Source organism: Phacochoerus africanus, chromosome 15 (assembly GCF_016906955.1).
Source record: "Phacochoerus africanus isolate WHEZ1 chromosome 15, ROS_Pafr_v1, whole genome shotgun sequence".
NCBI classification, from domain to species: domain Eukaryota; kingdom Metazoa; phylum Chordata; class Mammalia; order Artiodactyla; family Suidae; genus Phacochoerus; species Phacochoerus africanus.
This window is the reverse complement of record NC_062558.1, coordinates 73484455-73494868: the sequence shown is the minus strand read 5'-3', so window position 1 is coordinate 73494868 and position 10414 is coordinate 73484455. Positions and strand designations below refer to the sequence as shown.

Genomic DNA, 10414 nt, shown 5'->3' with positions numbered 1-10414 from the left:
GGAGAGTGTGCCAAGGTTAGAGACTATGAAAGCCTTGGGAGGCTGAGCAGCCGCTGGCCAGAGCCCCTGGGCAAAGGAGACCTGCACCCCAGCTGTCCTGACCCCATAGCCTCATCAGCCATTCTGGCCAGAGGACCCACTCCCAGCCCCAACGAAGAGCAACATCTCAGAGAGAGACAGAATTATCCAAGCATCAGACAAGGGGCCCAAGTCCAGGCTCTACCTGGCCTCCCACCCTGTCCCCAGAGCCTGCCAATTAAAGGTGAGAAACCACCCTCAGAGGTCAAATGCCCCCCTCCACCATCCCCAACCCATCACTCCCAAACCACCTTCACCACGGCTTCCTGATCTGCATGCAGCTGTGCAATTATTTACGAATGTCTTTACATGGACTCACTTTTACTTAAATGTCTTTATTGAAAACGCCACCACGATAAGTAGAATGCCAGTACCACTTGTCATAAATAAAAGGTAGCCAATAAAAATATACCATTAAAACAAAACGGAGCTATAAAAGTCTGGCAACTTTTCCCACCCGCCCTCAGCCCAGGCCTGCTCCCGAGGGATGGGGACGTCAGCCCGTGTTCCAGAGGCATGAGAACATTTTGGCATCTAGTGGAGCCTTTCTCCCTGGCATAAAAGGACTGGAAGAGAATTGGACAGGGAATCCCTTTCTCTCTCTGACTTTGTGCTTAACACCCCGTACAACCTAAACACATCTCAGGGGATGAAGGAGCACCCGGTCCTTTGGGAATGTCGGACTACAGGCTCCCTCGGCTGCATGCTTAACACAACGCAAAAACGGACACTCTGAGCACACCTTCCAGGCACCCCTGGAGCCCCTCCCCACATGTGCTGTCTCACACCAAGGCCCAGCAGCTCCCTCTCCCACACACCTGCCCCGGCAGCCCCCGGAGGTCACCGCTGACTCAGGTGGGACACCAGGTAGACGAGGCCCACCAGCAGGAGTCCACGTACGCCGAGCATCATGAGCAGGAAGAGGAGCAGGATGGAGGTCACCGGCTCCACGGCGTGGTTGCCCAGATGCCACTGGGGGAAGCCCATGTTCACCAGCTGCCGGTTGAGATCATTGAAGGGGGACTGAGCAGCACCTAGCCTGGCACCTGCCTGCTGCTGGCGAGGGCTGGGACCCCCCAGGGGGGCACCGTGGCCCCTATTGAGAAAGCTCTGGAAGGTTAAGACAGAGAGAGACCAGTGAATCCAAAGAAAGGGTCCCTGGAGCTGAGGCCCCAGAGGCAGGAGGGAACCCTCAGCCACCTGGAGCCACGCCCACTCCGACAACCACCCAGGCCACGCCCTCCTTTCCCAGCAACCTCCCCCCTCATGCCACCCACAGGAATTCCAACCACTGAGTCACAAGCTCTCAGAGCACAGAAAATGCCAGTCCGTGTTCCCTATGTCACACCAGGGAGAAGGTGCCTGGGGCTGAGAAGAGGAAGAGGGCAAGGGGGTGGGACTAGAGGGCACCGCTTCCTTCCAGGCAGGCATTTTTAACACTCCTCACTCCCTCCTTTAAACACATCTCATGTAGCCATGGACTCATCTTCTCCACTTACTCTCCAGCTTCCCTTTTGCTCAAGAAACTCTACAAGTGGGGGTTGCTGACCAGGTAAAGGGAGACAGAGCTCTTGGGTTTGAAGGCTGCCTGAAGTAAGGCGAGCTAGGGAGGCAGGGGGCTGGGCAATAAATCCACTGGGGTTGTCCCCAAGTCTTAAGCCCCCAGGTCGCCCGGTTCAGCTCTCTGCAGAGAGGGCTTCAGACTAGTGAAGGTTAATGACCAGCAAGGGGGCTTCTGGGAGCTAAGAAGTAATTGGTACAGAGGATGGGAGGCCAGCCGCTCCCCTCCATGGGGCTGGGCACCTACCTGTCGAGGGGTGCTACTGCGTGGTTGGGCTGTGTTCCTCACACGGGGGTCGTCGTCCTGCACAATTTCCCCATTGGCCAAGATGCGAACCATCCTTCCAGGAGCTATGGGTCCCTGGTGGGCTGCGCCTTTCCTCAGACAGCAAAACACCTGAAAGAAAAAAGGTACCAGAGATTAAAAGACACTTAGTCTTTGGTTAAAACTGAAATTCTGGGTGCTCACATCAGTGACCCACACTGAGCAGGCAGTTTACCTGGTTAATTAATCAAGGAGAGAAATCAATGCAAATTGTTTGCCAGACAAAAATCTTTCAGACATTGAGTCCACTAAGAAAATTATCAAAAGGATCTTTGGAGAAGAAAGTTTTATTCATTTATTTCTTTTTATGGCCGCACTCACAACATATGGAAGTTCCTGGGGCAGGGACTGAATACGAGCCACAGCTGAGACCTATGCCACAGCTCCGGGAACGCCAGACCCTTTAACCCATGGCACCCACACCTTTGCAGCGACCTGAGCTGCTACAGTTGGATTCTTAACCCACTGTGCCATATGGGAACTCCAAGAAGGAAGTTTTATTATTAACCACCACCACCAGCAGCAGCAACAACGGGGACAAGAACCTTTGCTATGTCGAGGCCCTGCAGAAAGTCCACTGAGGCTCAGCTCAGCCTCCCAACACTCCTCCTGAGCAGATACAGCTGGAGACCCAGAGAAGTTCGATTCACTTGCCCAGGACCATTCATCCACGGGCAGTAGAGGAAGAACATGAAGCCAGGATCTCCGGCCCTAGGCCTGTCTCTGGGTACTAAGTAGGGAGTCCAGGACACCAGGATCCCCAATGTCTCCATTTCTCTTCCCTTAAAAAATGGTCCAGTGTGCTATCTTTCAGGGAGTAGATGCTAAAGACCTGGGCCTTCTCCCTGCAGGAGACCCTTCAGAGCGGCGTTCCTGCAGAGGCACACCCTCACCTGGCCCTCACCTCTCCCAGGCAACACCAGAAGGGCAGGGCCAGCTTTCTGTTAATATGGAATGGGAGATGCTGCTGTGGCTCAGAGAAGGCCCCACCTGCAAACCCCAAAAGAGTCCATGGGCTGGAGGTGGGGGTGGGGAACTCCCACGCCTCTCCCCCAGCTCTCCCTGGGTAAAGGCCATTTTTTTCTCAGATGATTCACAGTTTTCATCTAAATTCTCAAAAGCACTCGTGAGACACACGCCAAAAGGGGTCAAGAGCCCTTGCTCTCTTGCCCACAACCTGGGGCAGGGGGGCTTTTTGAAGCCTGCTGGCCCCTGCAGAGGCCAGTCCCTCCGTGCTTTGTCATCCCGTCCAGTTGGGTGGGCTAAGGGCGCGGTGGGCCCTCGCTGCACCTGACACTAAGGGGGTGAGGAATGGGAAGGGGGGGCGCGTGCTGCCGGGGTGGGAGGGGCCGCTGCCCAGGCTACCGAGCCCAGGCCTGGGGGAGGGGAGGGGTGCGCCTCCGCTTCCCCAACCCAGGGCAGGACACTCACCTGCGAGCACGGCTCCCAGGGCTCGGCTGCGTCCACTCCCGGTGGCTCCCAAGCCGCTTCCTTCCACCTGACCTCACAGGAAGCGCGCGCCGCAGCAGCACGGCCAGCGAGTGGAGCGGCCGCGCCCTCTGAAGGCTTTTGAGGGAACTGCAGCTGCCGGGCCGGGGCTGCGCAAGGCCGAGGAGGAGGGAGAAAGTGGGTGGGAGAGGAGCGGAGAGCCAACTGGTAGGACCAGAGGGGAGGGAGGGAGAGAGACAGACGAGTGCGGAGGAAGAAAGAAAGAAAGAGGAGGGGGAAGAGGAAGAGGAAAGAGAAGCACAGCCCAAGGAGGAAAAACCCAGGGGGCGGGTGCGCCTCTGGCTTGGATGACAACAGACTCTGCCCCCACCCAGTATGAGTTTGCTAAGCCCGCTCGGTTGATGCCCCTTGAAGAGGACCCAGCCCAGCCCTTAAAGAACTCTATCTCCAGTTCCAGTGGGGAACTCTAAGTAGGGAAGATGAGGCATGAACCGCAAGGCAGGTGCAAGTAACCTTCACGTGAAGGAAGGCAGGCTTCCTGGAGGAGGTTGCCTTTGAGTTGGGGCTGGAAGGGTGGGTAGGAGTTTGCCTGTCAGGCGAATAGAAGGGCAGTCCTAGCAAAGGGAACCACGTGGCAAAGGAGTGAGTGAAAGATCAACCTCTGCCTCTTTCCTAATGCTTTCAATCCCCACCCCCCTTCATAAGCTGTTCTCTGTGCACCCCGTTCACCCTTTGGAGAGAAGGGCTCTGCAGTCCTACAATTTGGAACAGATTCTGGCAAGTTAACTGAGGTGCTCAGTCTCCTCATCTGCAAAGTGGGGCAAATCATAGCAGTTACTTTCAGGACTGTCGTGAAGATTGAGAGTCTCTGGCAAGTGGCAAGTGTTGAAAACCATTTGCTATGATTATCAACCAGCAAATGTTTCTGGGAGTAGATATTTTAGGTATATATAAAGACTTAGATGCCCCCTTGCCCCTGAGTGGGGGGACAAAAAGAAGACTGCAGCTTAAACCTTGCCTCAGGGGCTCACCGTCTGCCACCATGGTTTAATTAGATTATGAAACCTTTTCAGTAAAAGATGTTGAGAAGGTTTCCTCAATATCTGTATCTTGTTTGTTGTCTATAGATTATACATGTGGACTGTGAAAGCAGATTGACATTCTGGATAAAAGATGGATGCTAGAGCCGGCCTGGGTTTGAATCTCGGCTCAGCTGCTTTCTGCTGGTCTGATGAGCCAATTATTCAGCCTCTCTGGCCTCAGTTCCTTCACCTGTAAAATGCAGATAATAACAGCGGCCACTTCATCCAGTTTTTGTGAAGCACTAAGTGCTTAGTGTGAAGTGCTTAGATAAGAGCCTGGCCACAGTAAGTGCTCAGGGGCTACTGGCTATTATGTCATTACTACATTTAATCAACTGTAAAGCATGTATTTTTTTTAAAAAAAAAAAGGAATTTCAAATAAATATAAACTGAAATCCTAGTACTCTTTCTCCCTATACTCCCGATGCTGGTGAGTACAGCGCATACGCAGCAGGGCTAACCCCAAGGCAGGATGCCTGATTGTCAGAGATGGGCTGCAGATCTCAAAACTGTCTGCACAAGAGTTCCCATCATGGTGCAGCGGAAATGAATCTGATTAGGAATCTGTTAAGGTTGCGGGTTTGATCCCTGGCCTCAATCAGTGGGTTAAGGATCCGGCATTGCCATGAGTGTGGTGTAAGTTGCAGATGAGGCTTGGATCCGACGTTGCTGTGGCTGTGGCGTAGGCTGGCAGCTGTAGCTCCGATTAGACCCCTAGCCTGAGAACTTCTATATGCCATGGGTGCGGCCCTAAAAGCAAAAACAAAAAACAAAAAACAAACAAAAAAAACTGTCTACACATTGGAATTATCTGGCATGTTTAAAAACAATCCCCATGCCTGAGTCCCACCCTAGAGGTGCCAAGGCCATGAATGTGGGATAAAACCTGGGCATGAAGAGGTTTTAAGACAAATTCCAGGTGATCCTAATGAACAACCACAGTGGAGAACCACTGTCTTCCATGAACAGAGCTCCGTAAACGGGGCGCATACCCAAGGAACCCCAAGAAGAGAGAGACCTTGGGGTTGGGGGAACCAGGGAGGAAATAAGGGATGTTTCTACAACTGCTGCCAAAGGGAGACCGTCCAGCTGGAGATGACTGAGAGGGTCGAGAAGGGCTTTAGGAGGCAGGAGTGTTTGACTGCACTTGGAAAAGTCCTATTATTACCCATCAAAACAGCTTCAGGAGGCTGCGACTCACTCTTCCTACTTCTCCACTTCTTTCAGGTGTCTCCCCTGCTCAGAAACCTGCAATGGTTCCCTACGGTCTGCTCCAATAAGACTCAGCCCCTGGGCAGGTGCCCACCACCCTCCAAATCTAGCCCCAGCCCACTCTTACCCACACTCCTTCCCTCAGCACCACAGCCTGGGCTCTTCGGTCTCCCCAAAGTACACCACCCAACGTCCTGCTTTGCTTGGGCCCATCTACCCAAATACGCTCTCTATGCACGCTAAATCCCACCCCCACCTCCCAACTATAATATCAGCAGCACAAACGTCAGTTCTCATTGTTCCATGTAATAATAATAACCCCAGAGTGCAGAGTCCTTACCACTTCCAAAGAGCTTTTCAAGAGACCACATCATTCTTTTGGGATTATGAAATAGGAAACGGGTGTGCGCGCGCGCGCGCGTGTGTGTGTGTGTGTGTGTGTGTGTGTGTGTTGGCTGTGCCTGTGGCATGCAGAAGTTCCCAGGCCAGGGATCCAACCCGCACCACAGCAGCGACCCGAGCTGCTGCAGTAATGATGCTGGCTGCTTAACCCACTGCACCACAGGAGAACTCCCAGAAAGGTGTATGTTGTTGTTCCCCTTTTGCTGATGAAGAAACTGAGACTCAGACTCTAGATGACCAGCCTGAGGTCAGTGCAGAGGCAGGATTCAAATGAATACAGATTCCCCAGCACTGCACTGTAGGCTCTTTGTGCCTCCCCAGCATCAGACAACAGCCCCACCTCCCACCCCCAATTGCTGGCCTGGGCAACAATCCCAAGGGCTAGCCAGGGGCTCCCAGCCTGGGGCAGCCCTGCAGGGACTGGAAGGCAGGCAGGCCCTTGCTGGCCTCCCACTTCCGCAGCTGGACTGGGCATGGGGGCTTTGGGCAGCCTGGCATCAGAACCCTCAGCCTCTGCTGCTTCCGGGGAAAAAGAGTGGAAGGAGTCAGACTGTGAGAAAAGATGAGCCAGGAGAGTGGAGGAGCCCAGAGGGTGGTGGATGCCTTTCATCCCTTCCACAGAGGAAGCAGCAGAAACAGCAGTGTAGGGGTGGGGTCAGCAAAAAAGGAACCAAAAGCAGAGAATAAGGCCAGGCCAGCCGAGCGCTTTTTGTGGGGTCTTAATTAAGCCTGGAGGCCCCATTGTTCCTTTCAGGATGGAACATATGTTCAGGGCCTGGCTGAGGTTCCGGACTGAAATTTCAATGGTGCTGGGCCCTATGGGGAGCCAGGAGAGGGGGGTGGTTTGAGGGACACCATCCCTAAGTCCTATAAGAACCAACAGCATCTCTCAGAGTCATCTTCCACTATTTCTGGAGCAGGAAATAAAACAACCAGAAAGGGTAGCAGAGCCTACCTACATGGTGGCTCTTCCTGAGTTATATCCTTTTGTAACACACCACTAATCTACAAAGTAAACTATATTCCTGAGTTTTGTGAATGGCTATAGAAAATTAATCAAACTAGTATCCAGTGAGTCAGAAGCACAAGTAATAACTTGGGCGTGGGATTGGCTTTGGAAGTGTCAAGGGGGCCGTCTCATGGGACTGAGTCCTTACCCTATGGGATCTGATGCTAATGCCAGGCAGATAGTGTCAGAATGGAAGTGAAAGACGGCCAGCTGGTGTCACTGAATTGCTTGGAGAATGACCACCCCCAAACACACACACACACATTTGGTGATCAGAGGTATCAGAAGCTGAGTATTCTGAGGGTAGAAATAAAATTGTGTTTCTGCACACTACTATAAGGATTTGTGTCCAGATGTTTGTGTGAACATAAGTCTTCATCTCTCTGGGAGAAATGCCCAGATTGCTGAATGATATGGTACTTGTATGTTAGCTTTATAAGAAACTGCCAAACTGTTTTCCAAAGTGGCTGTATCATTTTATACTCCCACAGCAACGGATGAGATACTAGTTTCTCTGCATGTTCACAGAAATTTAGCAATGTCACTTTTTTTTTTCTTTTTACAGCCACGCTTGTGGCATATGGAAGTTCCCAGGCTAGGGGTTAAATGGGAGCTGCAGCTGCTGTCCTACACCACAGCCGCAGCAATACTAGATCCAAGCCTCATCTGCAACCTATGCTGCAGCTTATGGCAATGTGAGGTCTTTAAACCACTGAGCCAGGCCAGGGATCAAACCCACATTCTCATGAAACTAGTCAGGTTCTTAACCCGCTGAACCATAATCGGAACTCCCATTGAGATGGCTGTCTTTCCTGCATTTAACTAATTTTGCAAACTTATCAAAAATCACTTAGGCATTTCCTTGCCACACAGCAGGTTAAGGATCTGGTGTTGTCACTGCTGTGGCTCAGGTCACTGCTGTGGCATGATCCCTGGCCTGGGAACTTCCACATGCTGTAGGTGCAGCCAAAAAAAAAAAAAAAAAAAACCCAAAAAACAAAAAAACAAAGAAAATCACAAGCATATTTGTATAGGCCTATTTCTAGATTCTCTACTCTGTTGCATTGACCTGTGTGTCTATCCTTCCTCATGCTGCACAGTCTTAATTACTGTAGCTACATAATAAGCTATATTATAGCTATATAATCTGGAAATCGAGTAGACATAGTTTCAGTTCCCTTTTCTTTCTTTCTTTCTTTTTTTTTTTTGTCTTTTTGTCTTTTTAGGGCCGCACCTGTGGCATATGGAGGTTCCCAGGCTAGGAGTCTAATCGGAGCTGTTGTAGCCAGCCTACTCCAGAGCCACAGCAATGCCAGATTCGAGCCAGATTCGAGCTGTGTCTGCAACCTACACCACATCTCGTGGCAAAACCTTGCTGAGTTTTTGACAGGAATTGTGTTAAGCCTGTATACTAATCTGGGGAGAATTGACATCTTTGCTGAATATTCCAATCCATGAATATGGTGTGTCTCTCCATTTATTTAGATCTTCTGGGGAGTTCCCATCGTGGCACAGTGGTTAACGAATCCGACTAGGAACCATGAGGTTGCCGGTTCAATCCCTGGCCTTGCTCAGTGGGTTAACAATCCAGCGTTGCCGTGAGCTGTGGTGTAGGTCAAAGATGCAGCTTGGATCCCGTGTTGCTGTGGCTTTGACGTAGGCTGGCAGCTACAGCTCTGATTAGACCCCTAGCCTGGAAACCTCCCATATGCCACAGGAGCAGCCCAAGAAATGGCAAAAAGACAAAAAAAAAAAAATCTTCTTTCATCTTTCATCAGCGTAATACAGTTTTCAACATTCAAGTCCTTTATGTGTTCTATTGGATTTATACCCAAATATTGTATTTGTGTGTGTGTGTGCACATGTGCATGCAGATTATAAATGGTATTTCTTTTTCTCTTCTTTTTCTTTCTTTTTTTTTTTTTTTTGGCCGCACCTGCAGCCTGTGGAAGTTCCTAGGCCAGGGACTGAACCTGTACCAGAGCAGTAACAAGAGCCACTTCAGTGACAATGCTGGTTCCTTACCTGCTGAACCACAGAGGAAATTCTAGTATTTCATTTTTAATTTCAGTGCCCACATGTTCATTGTTAGTATATAGAAATACGATTGATTTTTGTATGTTTATCTTGTATCCACAACCTTGCTGAATTTACTTATTAGCTCTAAGAGGTTTTATAATTAAGGTAATTATTGATATGCTAAGTCTTACTCTGCCATTAAAATTTTTCTACTTGTTTCTTATTTCCCTCTTATAAAAACAGTGTTTATTCATTCAATGGATATTTTTGAGACTTGATTCTTTAACAAGTAATTCAAGTTTTAAAATGTATAATGTAATACTAAACAGTTAACATTGGCGAACTGAAGGAAGAAACTCTTCTATCAGGCAAACAGCCAGAACTCCTTTTTTTTTTTTTTTTTGCCTTTTTGCCTTTTTGCCATTTCTTGGGCCGCTACCGCGGCATATGGAGGTTCCCAGGCTAGGGGTCGAATCGGAGCTGTAGCCGCCGGCCTACACCAGAGTCACAGCAACGCCAGATCCAAGCCGCGTCTGTAACCTACACCACATCTCGTGGCAACGCCGGATCCTTAACCCACTGAGCAAGGCCAGGGATTGAACCAGCAACCTCATGGTTCCTAGTCGGATTTGTTAACCACTGAGCCACGACGAGAACTCCCAGAACTCTTTAAAAGAAGCTCTGTTTCTCTTTTTTGCCTTCCTGTGGGTTACTGGAATATTTTTTAGGAGTCCAACTTTATTACAGTGTTTTTTGTATGTATCACTTTGTACAGTTTTTTTTTAAGTGGTTTTTCTGGATTTACTATAGATAGATAGATAGACAGACAGACAGACAGACAGATAGGTGGATGACTTAACCACAGTCTACTGGTATCAGCATTTTCCCACTTCAGCTGAAGTGTGGAAACCTTACTTCCATTTAAATAGCTTTACCTCTCTCCACACTTAAATAGCATTGCCTTGAATATCAGATGGTGTTATAATTTTTATTTCAATCATTATACTGTATATGACTTAGAAAACTCATGAGGGATAGTCTATTGTAAATACTCATTTTTCTGCTGCTTCTCATTTTTTTCTTCTTTCCTAATGTTCCAAAAGACCTTCTTTTATCATTTCCTTTCTATTCAAAGAATTTCCTTTATCCATTCTTTAAGGCTAAGCCTGCTAGTGACAAATTATTTTAGTTTTCTTTTTTTCTTCATTCCTGAAAGATAGTTTCACTGGGCATATAAATTGCATTTGAGTTTTTCCTTCCAGCATTTGAAAAATGTGG

At 49.4% G+C, this 10414-nt stretch overlaps 1 protein-coding gene across 1 annotated transcript; it reads right to left on the bottom strand.

The window, feature by feature from the left end:
• Positions 1 to 393: 393 nt before the first annotated feature.
• On the bottom strand, positions 394 to 3791 carry FAM241B (family with sequence similarity 241 member B). Its single transcript, XM_047761280.1, has 3 exons — positions 3395 to 3791; positions 1886 to 2035; positions 394 to 1188 (listed from the first exon to the last, which is right to left on the bottom strand). The coding sequence occupies exons 2-3, from the start codon at positions 1976 to 1978 to the stop codon at positions 919 to 921; spliced, it is 363 nt and encodes a 120-aa protein (XP_047617236.1). The 5' UTR covers positions 1979 to 2035; positions 3395 to 3791; the 3' UTR covers positions 394 to 918.
• Between the last annotated feature and the right edge of the window lie 6623 nt (positions 3792 to 10414).

Bases quoted from the DNA above. Each gene is read 5' to 3' on its own strand.
- FAM241B (XM_047761280.1), bottom strand. From the start codon at position 1,978: ATGGTTCGCATCTTGGCCAATGGGGAAATTGTGCAGGACGACGACCCC. The intron at 1,189-1,885 runs GTAGGTGCCCAG...TTAACCTTCCAG, and splicing joins GCAGTAGCACCCCTCGACAG to AGCTTTCTCAATAGGGGCCA.